Source organism: Cyprinus carpio, chromosome B5, assembly GCF_018340385.1.
Source record: "Cyprinus carpio isolate SPL01 chromosome B5, ASM1834038v1, whole genome shotgun sequence".
Taxonomy (NCBI): Eukaryota; Metazoa; Chordata; class Actinopteri; order Cypriniformes; family Cyprinidae; genus Cyprinus; species Cyprinus carpio.
This window is the reverse complement of record NC_056601.1, coordinates 18,807,910-18,829,445: the sequence shown is the minus strand read 5'-3', so window position 1 is coordinate 18,829,445 and position 21,536 is coordinate 18,807,910. Positions and strand designations below refer to the sequence as shown.

Below are 21,536 nucleotides of genomic sequence, written 5' to 3'. Positions count from 1 at the left end.
GAATTTATAACAGCTAAGGGGCGTTGTTAGGCACGGTGCGCCTTTATAATACTGCATGCATTATTGAACGTTTATAAGACATATATTTATACATTAAGAACATATATGATGGATTCTCTCTCTTCTACATGTAATACACAGTTGAGCTGAATACAATATTAAAATAATTGTTAATTGTAATCATCGAGGGCTTTCTGGATCTTCTGCACATGTTAAAATCATAACCAGTAATGCTCTCACCTCAAATGATTTATTTTTGTATCTTGTATTATTTTGGATTTATTACATATGCTATACTTCACACAGCAACAACCTTTTTCCTTTAGGAAAGTGCTATTTCCTGTACAAAAGTCCAGTCAAGTCGCATCAAGCTATTACCCTTAATCCCTTCAGGGCTTGTTCACTTAATTCAGCTACACAGATGAAGACTCAAGACGCGGACAAATAAACATACCTACTGAAGGCCTCGGGAGTCTGACACAAGGTCTTCTCTTATTTTTGAATGAAAATAGTGGATTTCTGCTCAGGACATTGAAGGTTTTTTGGCAGACATGGGGAAGCGTGTGACTATACTTTCTTCATGTCCTTACAAGCTGATTTTTTTGCATTTCTACTCTTCGCATTGACGAACTCAAGCACCGATGGGGTACAGAAGGCGGATACGTTCCTTTGGGTGACATGTTGTGGAAATACAGCTTCTGGGATTTCTTTGATTAAAAGAGAAACTTAGCAGGTGAGTTTTACCTACCATGCTTTATCATCTCTGGCTGCAACCTTGTTTGGCTTGGAGTTTTAAGGACACTGTTTTGCTGACATGATTTACACAGCCCTTCATATTATCAGTCAATTCAAAGAAATACATAGACGAGGTACCAAAATATAAAACCATATTAATGGTGATATAATGGTGTGAAATCTTAAACCATTTTTTTAAATAGGTAGGAGTTAGTATGGGTTAAATTATGTTATAAATATCATGTCTTATTATTTGTAGAATTCATATAATATTTTTCATAGTAGCAGTCTTACTTCATTCATACTGTGAGCAAGATCCAAAACGCACGTAGCATGAGCTTTTATCAACAGCTGTCTTAAGAGGTTTAACCTCTGTTACACTACACTAAATTATTGTGATGTCTGGTGAGTTAATGAATAACCTCCTTACAAGTAAGTCTATAAATCCATAGTCCATAATTCCCAGTTATTCAGTATTTCCTCTAAAAAATAAAAAATACCTTAAAATACCCTAATTTCATCTCTGACTTTTGATGTTTTTTAAAAAAAATTTGAGATAGATACTCAAATGTTAACTATTTTAACGAATAACAGAAGCTGGTTTATAGTGTGCAGGGCCATCATTAAGGGTTTGAAGCTTGTGGGCTTTCACAGAGGCACAGGTGTGTGTTGACGTCTTCTGCTCTAAAAAGAGGATTGACGCCAGTGCAAGAGAGCAATGAACCCAGATTAACTCGCTCTCTAGATCTCATTAACGTGCGCAACAACATGACATTTAGTGTAGCCAGTTGTCAAAAGCTTGAAAATATTGTACAGTACAGTAATATGATTTAGTAGAGTACATCTGTTGGTCTAAATCTTAGTACTTAATGAATAATATAAATAATGTATTGTTTAAATTGTGTATTACTGAAGTAAGTGTTTTTTTTTTGTTTGTTTGTTTTTACAGTGGTACAATGGTTTCTTAACCATTTAACAAATCCAGTCCACATTATTTTGTAATGTGATTTGTATCAAATGAATATATAAAAATATAAATCATTGTTTCATACAAGTTCTTAATAAAAGTGCTTGTTATACTGACTTTCATATTTTCCACCTTCAGGAGAAGCCATGGGTTGTGGTGTCACAAAAACCAGTGAATTCAATAGAAAATTTGATAAAGGTAAAATGTTTTCAATAACCGTAATATGAATAGCTAGTGTAATTTAAAGAATGTATATATACTGAGTGAGTTCTGTTTATTCCAAGACTATTTATCTTGAATATAACTTGACCTAAATTAATTCTCTTCTTAAAACAGATGGAAATGTCATTCCAGGTGAGTTTTTACCAGTCCAGCAAAGCTTGTGTAAAACCTTATCTCTCGCAGCTATTGAACACGGTTGTCTATTTCTGTGTAGTGTCATATATAAGTAACTCATTTACATTCTCAACATGTTTTCTTTTTCATGCCTGTCTGCAGCAGCCATAAGTAAGAAAAATTCATCTTTTATAACCACTATGATGTCTGTTTGACTATTGTTGGGTATTACACAGGCTACTATACACAGAGTTAGAAGACATTCAATAGGCCTACTCTATAAAAAATTACTTGTCTAAGTTGTAGCTTATAAAAGAAACATTATTGCAGTATGTTTTACAAGAAAGTAGCCTACTATTTAAGTCTTTTTACTTAATTTACTTAAATTCCACGTTTAATTCAATGGATTAACAGCTGCTCCTTTGTAATTATTTGTGAAATGTACTAGCAAAAAATGTTACAAACTCCTACACCATTTTTTTTTTCAGTGAAATCCCTCAAATTATGCAAAATTTGGTGTAACTCTAGAAGCCCGACATGAAAACTACTGCATTTATAGCAAATCTGTTTAATTCTAGCCTATTTATTTCTGACCTCAGTCGTGTTCTCTTGAAAGCAATGAAGGCCGCGGTGCTGATCCAGCGCTGGTACCGACAGTATGCGGCTCGCATGGAAGTGAGACGCAGATACACCTGGAACATCTTCCAGTCCATGGAGTACGCAGACCTACAAGACCAGATCAAAGTATGACATCCATTCTCCACACTATTTTTAACGTAAGAGCGGCCGCAGCCATTTGCAACTTGAATGTGCGCGGCTTCCGGTATCATGCTTCCAGTTATTACACCTGTACAAAAACAGTCCATTTTGCTGCTTAATATTGCAAACTGTTATTTTTTTTCTCATATTATTTTTATTCATTATCATAATCATAAACACATTGGTTTGTAGCGCAAATCGTTTACTGCACTTTGTAGCTTCTAATGAATCGGAAGTCACACGCACATTCAAATAGTGTACCTCCGCGTAGCAATAAAAGATGTAAAGTCTATCCAAAACTTGCAAACTAGCAGGTTCCAGAGTGATAAAAAATTCACGAATGAATGAGTGAATGAATAAATTTATAGTCTACTTAATTTAACTCTGAAAACTGCGAACAACTATGTGACATTTCTTTTCTCACTTTCTCACACAGTTATACAATTTTCTTGGTTACCTGATGGATAACTTCACTCCATCAAGCACTGAACGTAAAACAAGCTGTTGTATATAAACACTTAACATATTTATAGTTTTGCCCTGGAATTTATCCATGCTTAACACATGTTCTACCATGTAGGAAATCTGATCTCACATATCTTCAGAGAAAACGAGGTTTGCAGAGATGCAGAGTGGGAGAGATACTTCAGCTACAACAATATCACTGTGCCAGACATCTACTCTGGTCCACGGTTAACCTTTCCTTTAGATATGGATCAGGCTGCTCATCTTGTAGAGGCCTTTAAAAACAAACAAGTAGGTGCTCCATGAGGATGCATTAAATATGTTTCATGTCAGATAACGCTCGATGTCTATAACCATGTACACTTCTGATTTCTCCAACAGCAGCTTCACTCTCGTTACGTTCTTCAGCTTCTTCTGGAAACATGGAAGTTGCTCAGAGTGTTGCCAAATATCAACCGAGTCTCTACATGCCATAGCAAAGAAATAACCATTTGTGGTGAGAGTGGCTGACACATTTCAAGTTTTTTATTATAATACTATTCAATGCCACTTCTAAAATACATTTATGAACTTTATTACAGGTGATTTACACGGACAATTAGAAGATTTGCTACTAATATTTTACAAGGTATGTATTAAATCATTTTACACTCAGCTACAAGCCTGATAAAGCATGTCTTTAAGTATATCTAGCATTTGGGCTCTGTTTATTTTGCCAGAATGGAATGCCGTCGTTGGAGAAACCCTATGTTTTCAATGGAGACTATGTGGACCGGGGCAAAGACTCCATAGAGATTCTTCTCATATTGTTTGCTTTTCTGCTTGTGTTTCCTGGAGATGTTTATCTTAATCGAGGAAACCATGAAGATCACATCATTAATTTGAGGTAATGAAAATGTGCTAAACACATTTATTTACTAACACACTATTTAAGTCACTTTTATTTATATAGCACTTTTAACAATACAGATTGTGTCAAAGCAGCTTTACAGTATTAAATAAGAAAATAGTGTGTCAGTAATGCAAAAGGACAATAGTAAACACTCGATGTTCAGTTAAAGGCAGTTCATCATTGAATTCAGTGATGTCATCATCCAGCTCAGTTCAGTTTAAATATTATCTTTGCAATCAACGATAGACAACGATATCGCTGGAAATTAAAATATCATAGCATTTTTTTCTAACTCTTTCACTCCAGTTTCATACATGCATGTTTTATAGACAATCTTGAAACTTGAAAATCGATTCTGAATTACTAAATAGTCTCAAATAAGCGTCTTAAATAAGGGTGTCTATAGCAGTGGTTCTTAACCACAAGGGGGTTTAAAGGGATAGTTCACCCAAAAATGAACATTCTCTCATTAATTTCTCACCATCATGTTGTTGCAAATCCATAAGACTTTTGTTCATCTTTGGAATACAAATTAAGATATTTTTGATGAAATCTGAGAGCTTTCTGATGCTGCATAGACAGCAACATAACTGAAATGTTCCCAGGCCCAGAAACATATAAGGAATTCTGTAAAATAGTCCATATGACATCAGTGGTTCAACCGCAATTTTAGGAAGCTACAAGAATACTTTTTGTGTGCAAAGAAAACAAAAATTACGACTTTATTCAACAGTTCTTCTCCTTCACGTCAACCTAGGGCACCATTATGGAGAGTACCGTGATGCATTTGCGTGCTTTCCTCTGAATGTAAAAAATGTGTGTTCTACGTCAGCAGCATGCATTGTTTACGTGTACTCTTGATAATGATGGAAGACGTGATTTGGAAAAGAATTGTTGAATAAAGTTGTTATCTTTGTTTCTTAGCATGCAAAAAGTATTCTCACAGCTTCTTAATATTGCATTTGAATCGCTGATGTTACATGGACTGTTTTATCAACGTCTTTACCACATTTCTGGGAACATTTCAGTTACACTGCTGTCAGAAAGCTCTCAGATTTCATTAAAAAAATATTTTAATTTGTGTTCAGAAGTTGCACGAAGGTCTTATGGTTTTGGAACGATGTGAGGGTGAGTAATTAATGACAGTTTTTCTTTTAATCCCTTTAAGCAATTTTCCAGAGTGGTCTCAATAAAGGTTTATTTTTTTATAATGTGCAACATTAAACTGAGATTTTATTTATTATTTATTTTTTTAATACAATGTAAAAAAAAAAAATTAAATTGGTGTGGTAAGAAAATTGCTAGTAAATTTAACAATTAATTACAAAAAAACTGCAAATATCACATTGTAATAGTATTTTCATGTAGCGCTATTCTCAGTGCCATCAACTTAAATGGTCAAATCAAATGGTCTCTTTCCCTTTTCTACATGAAAAATCTTATGGCACTTTGGATTTTTGTTTTTGTGAAAACATGTCATTTTCTCTTCGAGTATGGCTTCACCAAAGAAGTACTGAACAAATACAAGGTTGGTCAATGTTTAGGCCTACATCTAATGTCTGTGCGCTGTAATTCCTCAGCTTCCTGTTCCTAAGAGTTTGTTTACCATATGGTGTTAGCTGTTTATCTCCATCATGAAAGAGTAAGGGAGATCCTGACATTGTCTTTCCAAGAACAGCACACATTAACAGCAAGTGGCCTGCTCAGACTTACAGTTTAAAAGGGGAAACTCTGGTCAGTTCTCTTGCAGTATTTTTCACAGAATGTGGGCCAGTCTTCGGTAAGAGGATTACAAACAAGCAGGCTTCAAGACTTTCTGTACTCTGTCACTGGTGGCTGTTAACAAACTAGATGGTAAATGAACAAACCTTTGCCTGCATATATGACACCTTAGTAGGAAAGTGAATATATGGATGAATTTGTTTTTAACATTAGAAAGATCATATATTTATATTAGCATTTTAAAGAAGTTGTGGCTGTTAACTAGCTGGTAAATGAATAAACTTTTGATTGATGTTTGATTAGTAGGGAATTTAATATACGGTATATGATTCTAGATTTATACTGGTAATCTACAAGAAAATTGGGAAACACTTTACTTAAAGCCTTTATAATACATTATTAAGGTATTCATAATGTTTGTTGTATGCATTATATCTTTTCATAAATAACTGTAACCAAAATTAAAATGCTTTATTATATTTAAGGGTTTATTTGTCTAGTATAATGTGTTTGAATGCATTATACTTTCTAAAGCTGTAACACTGAATAGATACAGTAAGTATTATAATATATTATCACTGTTGTATAAAATTGTTCATGAGATACAATCATGCATTACAAGGTGCATTATGAGGCATAAAACTACTTTTATAATGCATTATATATTAAGGTTTTAAGTGTTACCGAAAATTGCAGGTTAAGCAATAGGACAGTGGTATATCTTTACTAGTCAAGGGTTGGTTTTGGCAGATTTAGGGCCAATGGCATTGATTATAGCTTTTGTTAATATTTAGTGCCCGAGCATCAGTGGTGTGAGGACGCTATTGGAATTGCTCCATTTCTTTTTCTTCTTCTTCTTCTTCTTCTCCAAAATGAATCACATTTTTGAGGGCCTAAACATGCTCAAAAACAAACTAAACTTTGCACACGCGTCAGAGATGGTGAAAAATTACGTCTGATATGGGTTTTTAGAATTAGTTGTGGCAAAATGGCTCGATATTGGCACTTATAAAATTTAAATGGAGTGTGCCTCAAGCTTTGTTTCACGTACATGTACAGTGAGGAAAATACTTAGTTGATCCACTGCTGATTTTGTAAGTTTGCCCACTTACAAAGAAATGAAGGGTCTGTAATTTTTATGTTAGGTTTATTTTAACGTATAGAGACAGAAAACCAACCAAAAAAATCCGGAAAAAAACACATTATAGGTTAGAAATTGATTTGCATTTCAGTGAGTGAAATAAGTATTTGATCCCCAAGCAAAACATGACACATAGGTAAGACATTTCTTGTAGTTGGTGACCAGGTTTGCACACGCCTCAAGATGGATTTTGATCCACTCTTCTTTACAAATCCTCTCTAAATCCTTAAAGTTTCTTGGCTGTCATTTGGCAACTCAAAGTTTCAGCTCCCTCCACAGATTTTCTACAGGACTGAGGTCTGGAGACTGGCTGGGCCCGTCCATGACCTTAATGTGCTTCTTCTTGAGCCACTCCTCTGTTGTATGTTTTGGGTCATTGTCATGCTGGAAGACCCATCCATGACCCATCTTCATTGTTCTGGCTGAGTGAAGGAGGTTCTCGTCCAAGATTTTACAATGCATGACCCCATCCATTTCCCCCTCAATGCGGTGAAGTTGTCCTGTACCCTTAGCAGAAAAACAGCCCCAAGGCATAATGTTTCCACCTCCGTGCTTGACTGTAGGGATGGTGTTCATGGGGTCATAGTCAGCATTTCTCTCCCTCCAAACACGGCGAGTTGAGTTTTGCTCTCATCTGACCACAGCACTTTCTTCCAAGCCTTCTCTGAATCGTTTAGATGTTCATTGGCAAACTTTACACGGGTGTGTACATGTTCCTTCTTGAGCAGGGGGACCTTGCAGTATTTCAGTCCATTGTGGCGTAGTGTGTTTCGCTGGGTGACTGTGAGAGGTCAGAATGGAAGATACAGATTGTGTGGACAGGTGTCTACACCTAGGGAGCTGAAATTAGGAGTAACATTCTTAAAGTGACAGGACTAATCTGTGTTCAACATGGCACACAACCAATCTGTGGGAGACAGAATTCTTGCTGGTTGGTAGGGGATCAAATACTTATTTCACTCACTGAAATGCAAATAAAATTCTAACCTTTATAAAATGTGTTTTTTCTGGATTTTTTTGGTTGATATTCTCTCTATCTGTTAAAACAAACCTTCCATAAAAATAACAAACACTTCATTTATTTGTAAGTGGGTAAACTTACAAAATCAGCAGGGGATCAAATAAATATTTTCCTCATTGTACAAAACTCGGTAGACACATGTAACACACCAATACCTACAAAAAAAGTATCTTGGTAAAAAATCTGAAACCCAACAGGAAGTCCGTTATTTTTAATTTTCTGTACAATTCTTGTGCAGCCTCGTACTTTAACTAACTCCTCCTACAGTTTTAATCGGATCATCTTCAAATTTGCTGAGTGTGATCATAAGGCCTTTGTGATGCTGCTAAATTGCAAAGATCTTGAGTTTTTCGTCCAAGGGCGTGTCCCTGGTGGCCTGACAAATTTAAATGTTTCGCCATGAAACAGGAAGGTGCTGTAACTCAGGCAATGTCCAATCTGCCCCAAACCTCACACGTTTTATAAGAGTCCCGACCTGAACACATCTAAAGGCCAATATTCGGTTAGAATCTTAGCGCCACCTGCAATGAAAAACATGCAGTGTCCAATCTGCTCCAAACTTCACATGTTTGGTAAGAGTCCTGGCCTGAACACATCTACATGCCATAATTAAGTTAGATTAATTATAGCGCCACCTGTTGGGAAAAGGCAATGTCTTGTTTTACATTAACTTAAACATACAATGTCCGATCAGCACCAAACACATGTTTGGTTAGAGTCCTGGCCTGAACACATCTACATGCCATACAGTTATAATTTACAGCGCCACCTGTTGACAACAGGAAATTTCATTTTTTTTTTTTACAATAACTAAAGCATTAAATGTCCAATCTGACCTAACTATCTTGTTTGATAAGAGTCCTGGCCTGAAGACATCTATATGCCAAAATTCAGTTATAATCATAGCGCCACCTGTTGGCAACAGGATAGGTCATGTTTTACCTCTAACTCAACATACCATGTTCGATCTGCACCAAACTTCTGAAGACATCTACATTGCATGCCCATATTCAGTTTGCAGCTTTAATTTTAATTTAGATTGTATGATGCAAATATATATATATATATATATATATATATATATAATATATATATATATATATATATATATATATATATATATATATATATATATATATTATTTTTTTTTTTTTTTAAGTAAAACATTTAGGAATTTGTTACCTTATGTTTTAATATGTCTATGTAGTTTATATTAAGTTAGAGTTTTTAGTTTTAAGTGATTTTAGTACTTCAGCTGAAGCTAAACAAAATGAGTATTGTTGACTTGGAAACTAGTAAAATTATGTTTTTTACATTTATTTTATTTCATTTCATTTAATGTTTTAAGTATAATTATTTTTTAATGGTTTTTGGTTATTAATTTGATGATAAAATTTAATGATATTAAATGTGCTGCGATACGATGATATGATAATAACTCATTAACATAATCAGTAATGTGTTATTACTCTGTTCTTTTTGCCGTGTTTCTGCTCTAAGTTTCACATAAAGGGGGCAGTTATTTGATGTGGATTGTTACCATAAATCTCTGATCTGTTCAATTGCTTTAAGCTGCATGGGAAGCGTATCCTTAAGTTGCTCCAGAAAATCTTCAGCTGGTTGCCTTTAGTGACAGTTATCGACCAACGGGTGCTGATAGTCCATGGAGGAATCTCAGATACCACCGATCTTGCTCTGATAGCTCGAGTGGACAGACACAGAGTGAGTCGAACAAATGGGTAACATGTCGTTAAAGCATGAACATCATCTGTTTTTTATTTTTGAACTGATGAATGTTGTCTTTCTATAGTATGTGTCTGCTCTGAGGCCTCCGAGTAAGGAGAGAGACTCCATCACGCACTATCAGATGTATATGCAGATTCCCAGGCGTAGGATGATGAGATGATCATCTCTGTAAGAACAGAAGGGCTCACTGACCTTTCCCAAAACCGTTTGGTGCTCGGGGGAAAGTTTTTCAAAGACGCTCCCTTCAAGACTTCTCAAGCCACCGTGGCTCGGACACTTGGGGGAGGAGTTTTGAGGTTCGCCGAGAACAAGCAGAGTTTAGCTTGTCCAGCTTCAGCAAGTCGCACCGCATTCTGAGCTCTGCTCTGTCATCTGATTCTGAACCAGAATCATCAGAGTTTACAGACACCGGGCAATGATGAGTGGAAACAGGTGGGCTTTCATTTGTGCCATTGTGCATACAGTGGTTCACAGCCTTTTTGACCCTCCATTATCCATAACCAATATTCAATGGCCCAGGTGATTTTTCCCAGTTTGTCCCAGAATGCAGAATGTTAATATTAAATGTTTTGGAACTTGAATATACACTCACTCGTTAAAATAAAGGTTTAGAACATATATAGATATATTTTCTTTTTTTTGCAGTAGTGACATAGAAGAACCATTATTTTGGTTCACTTTTTAGTAAAAGAAAGCGTTCTTAATGTGAAGAACATTTAAGTTATCTGTAGATCCATTTTTTTTTTGCAAACATTAAACTGAGATTTTTTTTTTTTTTTTTTTTTTTTTAATACAATGTTAAAAAAAAAATATTAAATTGGTGTGGTAAGAAAATTGCTAGTAAATTTAACAATTAATTACAAAAAAACTGCAAATATCACATTGTAATAGTATTTTCATGTAGCGCTATTCTCAGTGCCATCAACTTAAATGGTCAAATCAAATGGTCTCTTTCCCTTTTCTACATGAAAAATCTTATGGCACTTTGGATTTTTGTTTTTGTGAAAACATGTCATTTTCTCTTCGAAGTATGGCTTCACCAAAGAAGTACTGAACAAATACAAGGTTGGGTCAATGTTTGGGCCTACATCTAATGTCTGTGCGCTGTAATTCCTCAGCTTCCTGTTCCTAAGAGTTTGTTTACCATATGGTGTTAGCTGTTTATCTCCATCATGAAAGAGTAAGGGAGATCCTGACAATGTCTTTCCAAGAACAGTGCACATTAACAGCAAGTGGCCTGCTCAGACTTACAGTTTAAAAGGGGAAACTCTGGTCAGTTCTCTTGCAGTTATTTTCACAGAATGTGGGCCAGTCTTCGGTAAGAGGATTACAACAAGCAGGCTTCAAGACTTTCTGTACTCTGTCACTGGTGGCTGTTAACAAACTAGATGGTAAATGAACAAACCTTTGCCTGCATATATGACACCTTAGTAGGAAAGTGAATATATGGATGAATTTGTTTTTAACATTAGAAAGATAATATATTTATATAAGCATTTTAAAGAAGTTGTGGCTGTTAACTAGCTGGTAAATGAATAAACTTTTGATTGATGTTGATTAGTAGGGAATTTAATATACGGTATATGATTCTAGATTTATACTGGTAATCTACAAGAAAATTGGGAAACACTTTACTTAAAGCCTTTATAATACATTATTAAGGTATTCATAATGTTTGTTGTATGCATATATCTTTTCATAAATAATTGTAACCAAATTAAAATGCTTTATTATATTTAAGGGTGTATTTGTCTAGTATAATGTGTTTGAATGCATTATACTTTCTAAAAGCTGTAACACTGAATAGATACAGTAAGTATTATAATATATTATCACTGTTGTATAAAATTGTTCATGAGATACAATCATGCATTACAAGGTGCATTATGAGGCAATAAAACTACTTTTATAATGCATTATATATTAAGGTTTTAAGTGTTACCGAAAATTGCAGGTTAAGCAATAGGACAGTGGTATATCTTTACTAGTCAAGGGTTGGTTTTGGCCAGATTTAGGGCCAATGGCATTGATTATAGCTTTTGTTAATATTTAGGGCCCGAGCATCAGTGGTTGTGAGGACGCTATTGGAATTGCTCCATTTCTTTTTCTTCTTCTTCTTCTTCTTCTCCAAAATGAATCACATTTTTGAGGGCCTAAACATGCTCAAAAACAAACTAAACTTTGCACACGCGTCAGAGATGGTGAAAAATTACGTCTGATATGGGTTTTTAGAATTAGTTGTGGCAAAAAATGGCTCGATATTGGCACTTATAAAATTTAAATGGAGTGTGTGCCTCAAGCTTTGTTTCACGTACATGTACAGTGAGGAAAATACTTAGTTGATCCACTGCTGATTTTGTAAGTTTGCCCACTTACAAAGAAATGAAGGGTCTGTAATTTTTATGTTAGGTTTATTTTAACGTATAGAGACAAAATCCAGAAAAAAACACATTATAGGTTAGAAATTGATTTGCATTTCAGTGAGTGAAATAAGTATTTGATCCCCAAGCAAAACATGACACATAGGTAAGACATTTCTTGTAGTTGGTGACCAGGTTTGCACACGTCTCAGGATGGATTTTGATCCACTCTTCTTTACAGATCCTCTCTAAATCCTTAAAGTTTCTTGGCTGTCATTTGGCAACTCAAAGTTTCAGCTCCCTCCACTTTCTATAGGATTGAGGTCTGGAGACTGGCTAGGCCCCTCCATGACCTTAATGTGCATCTTCTTGAGCCACTCCTCTGTTGTATGTTTTGGGTCATGTCATGCTGGAAGACCCATCCATGACCCATCTTCATTGTTCTGGCTGAGTGAAGGAGGTTCTCGTCCAAGATTTTACAATGCATGACCCCATCCATTTCCCCCTCAATGCGGTGAAGTTGTCCTGTACCCTTAGCAGAAAAACAGCCCCAAGGCATAATGTTTCCACCTCCGTGCTTGACTGTAGGGATGGTGTTCATGGGGTCATAGTCAGCATTTCTCTACCTCCAAACACGGCGAGTTGAGTTTTGCTCTCATCTGACCACAGCACTCTTTTTTCCAAGCCTTTCTCTCAATCATTTGACGTTTAGATGTTCATTGGCAAACTTTACACGGGTGTGTACATGCGCCTTCTTGAGCAGGGGGACCTTGCAGTATTTCAGTCCATTGTGGCGTAGTGTGTTTCGCTGGTTGACTGGGAGAGGTCGGAATGGAAGATACAGATTGTGTGGACAGGTGTCTTATACACCTAGCGAGCTGACATAAGGAGTAACTTATTAAAGTGACAGGACTAATCTGTGTTCCACATGGACACACAACCAATCTGTGGGAGACAGAATTCTTGCTGGGTTGGTAGGGAATCAAATACTTATTTCACTCACTGAAATGCAATAAAATTCTAACCTTTATAAAATGTGTTTTTTCTGGATTTTTTTTGGTTTGATATTCTCTCTATCTGTTAAAATAAAACCTTCCATAAAAAATAACAAACACTTCATTTATTTGTAAGTGGGGGTAAACTTACAAAATCAGCAGGGGGTCAAATAAATATTTTCCTCATTGTACAAAACTCGGTAGACACATGTAACACACCAATACCTACAAAAAAAGTAAATCCGAAACCCAAAAGGAAGTCCGTTATTTTGAATTTTCTGTACAATTTTTGTGCAGCCTCGTACTTTAACTAACTCCTCCTACAGTTTTAATCGGATCATCTTCAAATTTGCTGAGTGTTATCATAAGGCCTTTGTGATGCTAAATTGCAAAGATCTTGAGTTTTCGTCCAAGGGCGTGTCCCTGGTGGCCTGACAAATTTAAATGTTTCGCCATGAAACAGGAAGGTGCTGTAACTCAGGCAATCTGCCCCAAACCTCACACGTTTTATAAGAGTCCCGACCTGAACACATCTAAAGGCCAATATTCGGTTAGAATCTTAGTGCCACCTGCAATGAAAAACATGTAGTGTCCAATCTGCTCCAAACTTCACATGTTTGGTAAGAGTCCTGGCCTGAAGACATCTATATGCCAAAATTAAGTTATAATTATAGCGCCACCTGTTGGGAAAAGGCAATGTCTTGTTTTACATTAACTTAAACATACAATGTCCGATCAGCACCAAACACATGTTTGGTAAGAGTCCTGGCCTGAACACATCTACATGCCATACAGTTATAATTTACAGCGCCACCTGTTGACAACAGGAAATTTCTTTTTTTTTTTTTACAATAACTAAAGCATTAAATGTCCAATCTGACCTAACTATCTTGTTTGATAAGAGTCCTGGCCTGAAGACATCTATATGCCAAAATTCAGTTATAATCATAGCGCCACCTGTTGGCAACAGGATAGGTCATGTTTTACTCTAACTCAACATACCATGTTCGATCTGCACCAAACTTCTGAAGACATCTACATTGCATGCCAATATTCAGTTTGCAGCTTTAATTTTAATTAGATTTAGTTTTCTAATATATATATATATATATAATATATATATATATATATATATATATATATATATATATATATATATCGTTAAGTTAAATATTATATATATATTTTTTTTTTTTTTAAGTAAACATTTAGGAATTTGTTACTTTTATGTTTTTAATATGTCTATGTAGTTTATATTAAGTTAGAGTTTTTTAGTTTTAAGTGATTTTAGTACTTCAGCTGAAGCTAAACAAAATGAGTATTGTTGACTTGGAAACTAGTAAAATTATGTTTTTTACATTTATTTTATTTCATTTCATTTAATGTTTAAGTAATTATTTTTTAATGGTTTTGGTTTTAATTTGATGATAATAGTTAATGATATTAAATGTGCTGCGATACGATGATATGATAATAACTCATTAACATAATCAGTAATGTGTTATGCTCTGTTCTTTTGCTGTGATTCTGCTCTGTTACACATAAGGGGGCAGTTATTTGATGTGGATTGTTACCATAAATCTCTGATCTGTTCAATTGCTTTGCTGCATGGGAAGCGTATCCTGAAGTTGCTCCAGAAAATCTTCAGCTGGTTGCCTTTAGTGACAGTAATCGACCAACGGTGGGTGCTGATAGTCCATGGAGGAATCTCAGATACCACCGATCTTGCTCTGATAGCTCGAGTGGACAGACACAGAGTGAGTCGAACAAATGGGTAACATGTCGTTAAAGCATGAACATCATCTGTTTTTTATTTTTGAACTGATGAATGTTGTCTTTCTATAGTATGTGTCTGCTCTGAGGCCTCCGAAGAAGAAGACTCCATCACGCACTAATGTATATGCAGATTCAGAGCGTTATGATGAGATGATCATCTGTAAGAACAGAAGGGGCTCACTGACCTTTCCCAAACCGTTTGGTGCTCGGGAAAGTTTTCAAAGACGCTCCCTTCAAGACTTCTCAAGCACCGTGGCTCGGACACTTGGGGAGGAGTTCGAGGTTCGCCGTAGACAAGCAGAGTTTAGCTTGTCCAGCTTCAGCAAGTCTCACCGCATTCTGAGCTCTGCTCTGTCATCTGATTCTGAACCAGAATCATCAGAGTTTACAGACACCGGCAATGATGAGTGGAAACAGGTGGGCTTCATTTGTGCAATTGTGCATACAGTGGTTCAGCCTTTTTGACCTCCATTATCCATAATATTCAATGGCCCAGTGATTTTTCCAGTTTTCCAGAATGCAGATTTTTAAAAAATGTTAATAAAATGTTTTTGTACTTGACATACACTCTTTAAAATAAAGGTTAGAAAAGATTTTTTTTTTTTTTTTTGCAGTGACATAGAAGAACCATTTTTGGTTCACTTTTAGTAAAGAGCTCTTAATGTGAAGAACATTTAAGTAATCTGTGGATCCAGTTTCCACTCTAAAGAAACTTTTGTGGAAAGGAAAGATTTCATGAAGGTTAAAGTTTGTGAAACCATTAATGCTAATAAAGAACCTTTGTTTTTAAGTACTGTTTAACTGGAATAATGTGTGTTCATAAAATGTCCAAGGAGTTATGAGATGTATTAATTTAAATGACTTTTCCATAAGTAAAAAAATAGCTTTAAGAATAGCTTTTATAGACCTTCAAAGAAAAAAGTTTTTGAGAAGGAGAATAAGTTCATTTGTTTAGACTTATTTTAATGTTTTGACAATTTGAGGCCCCCTAGTGGACTCCAGCTCCCTGGTTGAGAACAACTGTACTAATTCAATACATATGTAGTTTGCACCATTAATTTCAACTCATACCTCAGTTTATAAAATGAACACAAATTGCATTTGGAGTATTTCAAATAATGTATGGAAGGTTTTTATGAAAGACATTGCATCAAAATAAATAATACAATGCACAGAAAGTATAACAGAGTAAAAAGGCTCTGAAAGTATATTCACAAGACAAATGTTAGCACTGTATGTACCACATAGTGTGGTAAATTTGCATCTTATTTGGAACATTCATTTTAAAAGCAATGCATAGTATAGTTTCACATTCTCTTTTTGTATTTGTGTTAATACATATAACAGCCCACTGATATCAAGTCAATTGTAAGAAACATCTAATGTTTGGAATCTCTTGTGTGCCATCAGATTTTGGACCTGCTGTGGAGTGACCCCATGTCTCATGATGGTTGCATTCCAAACGAGGTCCGTGGCGGAGGCTGTTATTGGGGTCCTGATGTCACAGAGGGTTTTCTGAACAGGCACAACCTCCAGCTCATCATCCGCTCACACGAGTGCAAACAGGACGGATACGAGTTTTGCCACAATCGTAAGGTCAGGAATGCAGTGATCTGCGGTCTCAGAAAGACTTTTGAGAAGGAAATAATGATGACTTTGTCAGTTTGGCTAAAATTGAAGCAGACTTCTTTTTGGTAGTTTTCAGATGTGTGTTATGCAATACGTGAAATTATATGAACATGCTCTTCTAAAGGCTTTACTCACAGTCCTACATTTACTGTACTTATGACTGCTCATTTTAATTTAGAGCGGTTTTTAGGACACTGTGTCCTGTGAGTAATGTAGTAATTCTCTTGCTGAGCTCAGAGTGAAATTATTCTTCAGAGGTTGCCCTTTCTCAAATGCTTCTCTTAAAAATCTCCATTTTAGTGAAACTAATTAGATAAAGGGTAATCTTTGTATTTTTCCTTTCTTTTAGGAGGACAACATCATTTTAATTTATCATAATTATTACCCTAAAATCATTTGCTGTATCATAATAAATTAATTTTCCACATTTCAGTTGTGCAAATTGACATTTATAGTGTAGATTAAATGTCCAAACATTTTTTGTGTGTTTGTAGAAATGTTCTTGACAGGTTGATTTGATTATGTTGATTATAGTTGACCCTCCATGTATTTTTTCAGGTCCTGACCCTTTTCTCAGCCTCTAACTACTATGAGGTTGGCAGTAACAGAGGAGCCTTCGTCAGGCTGGGTCCAGATCTTGTGCCTTACTTTGTTCAGTATCAGGCCACCAGTATGACCCGAGGACTGAGCTTTCCACAAAAGTAATCAACACACATGCTACCACAGCCATTTGACTAACTAAATATGTGCTTCTTAACCTCTCAGTCTTTCTGACTCCAATTTTTTATTTGATCTTCAAATAAAAAAACTAAATTGTATGAATTGAAGACATTTTTATTCTAAGTTGAAGATGACTTAAAGTTAAAGTTAGTGACTTAGGATTTGTTGGAAAAACTACAGCAGATGCTGTGTAACGAATGTTACTATTGCTGTTACAGTGTTAGAGTTTCATTGTTATGTTTCTGGATCATTTCTTCTTTCAGTGTAAAACGCACAGAGCACACAGCTCTCAAAGTCCTACGAGAGCAACTGTTTGTGCACAAGTCTGATCTCCTCAGTGCCTTTCAAGAGATTGATAAGGAGAACACAGGTACGCACAACTGTCTGGCATAAAAATGCATACTTTAATACAGTACTTCAGTATTCTGCCACCTTGTGATTCGATGATAGCACTTTACTGAATAGCTAAAGAATATAAATGGAATTCAGACTGTTCATTATCTGAAAACAGTCCGCTTGTTAAGTCTGTTTCCAGATCCAAACGCTCTATCAGGCGCCAAAAGCAAGCAACAAACAGTGCTAATATACACTCACTGTGTGCTATAATAATACTGAGAATTCATTTATCATCATACTGAAATCTCAGATGGCCAGACAGTGATTCATCTTTTATGAATCATTAAAATATTGGTGCCTGAGATGCTGTGAGCTATAAAACCCCATTCACACCAATAACGATAACTATAAAGATAACGATATTAGCGTCCACACCAGCGATTGATATCGTCTGTTTATTTTAAGCAACGTGAGTCTGCTGCTATAAATTCTCAAGCTCATTATAGCAGAATGAATTCTGATTGGCTGTCAATGTTTATATCTTTCATCAGCTGGAAAAAAAAAATTGTTCTGGAAGTGATTCCAACGATAACGTTTGTCTGTGTCTTTATCGTTGTAGTTGTGGTGTGGACTCTGCTATTCTTCAATATTGAGAACGATTTTTAGAACTATATATTTATCGTTATCTTTATAGTTATGGTGCTTGGTGTGAATGGGCCTTAAGACTATTGTACACTGTGAGTTTTTATAAAGTTTAATTTAAATGTGTGATATGAGTAAATAATGCTCATAAACAAGGTATGAGATGAGATGGTATTCTAAATTGAATTGAGTCAAGGCTTGGACTCAAAAACAGTTTTCCTTAACGAGCAGGTAGGTTTTCTAGTAACTTAGTTGCTGGTTTTGCAGTTGTTAAAATGCCAACGTAATATCAGTGCCACGTATGAGCGGAAGTATTTAATTGATCTTTGACCGGACAGGACTGATCTGTTTGAATGACTGGGCGAGTGCAATCGAGCGAGTTCTTCACCTGGATCTGCCCTGGCGAGTGCTTCATCCTCAGCTCGTGTCCAGCACCACTGATGGGAAGCTGGACTACCACGGCTGGTTCCGTGATCTTGCCCTAAAAAAGCCAAGTTCTGAGGTAAAGCAGATCACTTAATCGCTCTCTGTGGCGTTAGCATTGTAAAATGTCAATACATGCTACTGCTATCCTCTGTTGTCACTACAGCACATTGAGCAGACTATGCTGGAGACGCTGTATAGACATCGCTCCACACTGGAGACCATTTTCAGAATAGTGGACACAGATAATTCAGGTATGAAAAAATATATGCAGGTTGTAATACTACTACTACTACTAATAATAACTAATTCAAGTTGGCATGAAATGAAAATTCACCTGATATATTGTCCTCAAATCCAGTCCTAGAGGGCCACTACCCTGAGTTCAGCTCAAACTCACTTACCTGTGATTTTCTAGGAATCCTGAAGACCTTGATGAGTTTGCTCAGGTTTGTTTGATTAGGGTTGGAGCTAAACTCTGCAGGGCATTGGCCATCCTGGGCAAGATTTGAGGAACCCTGGTGTAAATGCATTTCTAGATTTTATTATGAAGGAATCGTCAATGTATTTGTTTAATTGGAATGCTTTTCTGCTCTTTTCCCAAACCTAATTCCTAATCCACTTAAATTCCACCCCTCTAAAATCGACTGAAAGCTTGCATTTATCTAAAAATCCAATCAAAAACCCACGCAACCAACTGTGTGCAGATGTGCGTCACAGTATGAAAGGAAAGATCAGTAGCTACTTCAGTGTCATCGTGACTTTACAAAATGGTTACTTATAAACAGATGATTCATATTTTTAAAATATATGTTCAAAAGGACAAACTCAGATAAGATAAAGACTCAAATTAGGTAAAAGTTTTGCTGAGGTGGTCTTTAAAGTCAGCATGAAACAAATGTTGCGATTGTCTTGTCTTTGATATTGTGACCTGTATATTTGAGGGAAATGGCTTATTGAAAGAGAAAAAATGTAGGGTGGGACTTGCTTTTGTCCATTGGAAATTAATTGGATTGTTGTTGTTTACTAATTCTCATTGGTTACAGGGAGGGAGGGATTTTTGTCCCGTCCTTCTGAAAGATTGCAAGGACCCATGCACGAATAAATCATTTATGATTAACACTGCAATATTCCATTTAAATATGAACAGTCCATTTTGATTACACAGTGACATTAACAATTCCTACCAAGAACAGGCAAAATGTAGTTGGAAGGCTTTGAACAGCACACTCCTATGGCCTGTGTTTCCGTTTCTCTCAGGTCTCATCACTTTTGAGGATTTCCGTCAGACGTTGAAACTGCTTAGTGCCTATCTGAAAATGGAGATCTCTGATGAGGTCATCAACGAGCTGGTTATCAGCACCGACACAAATAATGACGGTAGCATTGACATTGATGAGTTCATGGAGGCTTTCCGGCTGGTGGACAAAAGCAGACTCGAGAGAGGTAAAAGCCTATTAAAGCTCATGCAGGACAACCAGAGCCTTCCTCAGGAGACAGAAAGCCCACAGACTGTCTACTCTACAGCTCCACAGACTTCACAATGTCCAGCTTCACAGCCTGCAGATCCACCAGTTTCAAATACTACAGACTCTGCATGCTCACAGACCGCAAATCCTCCAGCTTCACAGACTGGTTCACTCACTGAAGACTGTCCAGCTTCACAGACTGAAGATCTCTGCCATATTTCTGTTGTTGTTCCACCACAATAACTGCTGACTGTTGTTAAATTACACTGCTGTAAACCGTAGCCTTCCCTTGGTATTTAACCCTACAGATTAACCTTGTATAGTCTTTAATCTTCCTCTCTTAACCAAATATACTCCAGGTTCAGGTTTAGAATACACCTAGATGTTCAGTGATCAATAATGCATGTTCTCCATGCTTCATTACTGTACTACATTGTATAAGCTGCTGATATTTCACCGATATCTGCACTTGTTTTTATCTCCCTGACAACTGGTCCAAGATAAAGAGGCTTCTAGAATTTGCCTGCATTGCCTCTGACAAATATATTCACACATTCTGCATCAAAACAAGCCATCGGTATCTTGATATGTCCATGACATAATTATATTTTAACACAGAATATATGTTGTTTATAATGTATTTGATGTGTGTAAATGTGCTATGCAAGTAAATGGGTAGACAGAGATTGAAAACTTTTGCCTGCAACTTGTGTTTTGAGGGATATTTTTTAATAACAGGCATGTTGACGTTGAGCTGTGCTTTATTGCTTTAAAAGGCATTGTACTAGAAAACAGACCAGCCACTGATACTTTCCTTTCTATCCACACACTTATAGAGTTGGCTTTGTTTTTTTTGTTTTTTTAAAAACATAGTTTCAAGTTTAGTTTATTTCTAGAGCTCAAACAACAGTAGTTATGTAGTTGACCACAGTGCTGTACATAAGGGGTGGTAAAACAAAGGTTAGAGGGAGTAAATTCGCAGTTTTATGTAGTCGTATTGCTGTGAGGAAGTATTTTATAACCAGAAATCCATCGCAACCAACCTATTGCTACCCACCAAATATAGCATTTCTCCGCTCAGCTCACGTATGATTATGACTGATAAAGTATTTAGCGATATTTTGTCAAATAATATGATTACTAACTGCGTTTTACCACTAGGAGGCAGTGCTGTGACATGTCTTTGTAATGACTGCGGGGTTTAGAGGAGTTGAGAGCCGTACATCACTGTCTGCTCGCTGGCCCTCAGTTCTTTTGTGAACAAGAAGAGGACTGTCCCACCCAGTAAAAACTTGTTGAAAAGACGTCATTGGCAGACGTCTAAACAACGTTAAAATTTAGTTGAAAAGTGAAAGCTTAAAAGACGTCTTTTTCAGGTTGTCCAAATTACGTCTAAATGTGG

The 21,536-nt window shown here is 36.1% G+C and overlaps 1 protein-coding gene across 4 annotated transcripts; it reads left to right on the top strand.

The window, feature by feature from the left end:
• The first annotated feature begins 73 nt into the window (after positions 1–73).
• LOC109096507 (serine/threonine-protein phosphatase with EF-hands 2) lies at positions 74–20,820 on the top strand. 4 transcript variants are annotated; one of them, XM_019110109.2, is made up of 19 exons: positions 74–733; positions 1,841–1,900; positions 2,039–2,056; positions 2,204–2,209; positions 2,655–2,782; positions 3,234–3,288; positions 3,378–3,553; positions 3,644–3,758; positions 3,844–3,890; positions 3,982–4,148; positions 5,646–5,682; positions 9,611–9,760; positions 14,985–15,332; positions 16,326–16,511; positions 17,103–17,245; positions 17,528–17,634; positions 18,581–18,744; positions 18,832–18,919; positions 19,926–20,820. In XM_019110109.2, exons 2-19 carry the CDS (start codon positions 1,849–1,851, stop codon positions 20,375–20,377), a joined length of 2,439 nt encoding a protein of 812 aa, XP_018965654.1. In that variant the 5' UTR covers positions 74–733; positions 1,841–1,848; the 3' UTR covers positions 20,378–20,820. The 4 variants fall into 4 exon arrangements, with proteins under 4 accessions (XP_018965654.1, XP_018965653.1, XP_018965655.1 ...); XM_019110108.2 differs by having other exon boundaries at positions 2,201–2,209; XM_019110110.2 differs by having other exon boundaries at positions 2,201–2,209; positions 2,638–2,782.
• Positions 20,821–21,536: the final 716 nt, after the last annotated feature.

Excerpts from the sequence above, each read along its gene's own strand:
- LOC109096507 (XM_019110108.2), top strand. The coding sequence starts at position 1,849 with ATGGGTTGTGGTGTCACAAAAACCAGTGAATTCAATAGAAAATTTGAT. Across the intron at positions 5,683-9,610 it reads AAGTACTGAACAAATACAAG|CTGCATGGGAAGCGTATCCT; the intron begins GTTGGTCAATGT and ends AATTGCTTTAAG. Across the intron at positions 18,745-18,831 it reads TAAAAAAGCCAAGTTCTGAG|CACATTGAGCAGACTATGCT; the intron begins GTAAAGCAGATC and ends TTGTCACTACAG.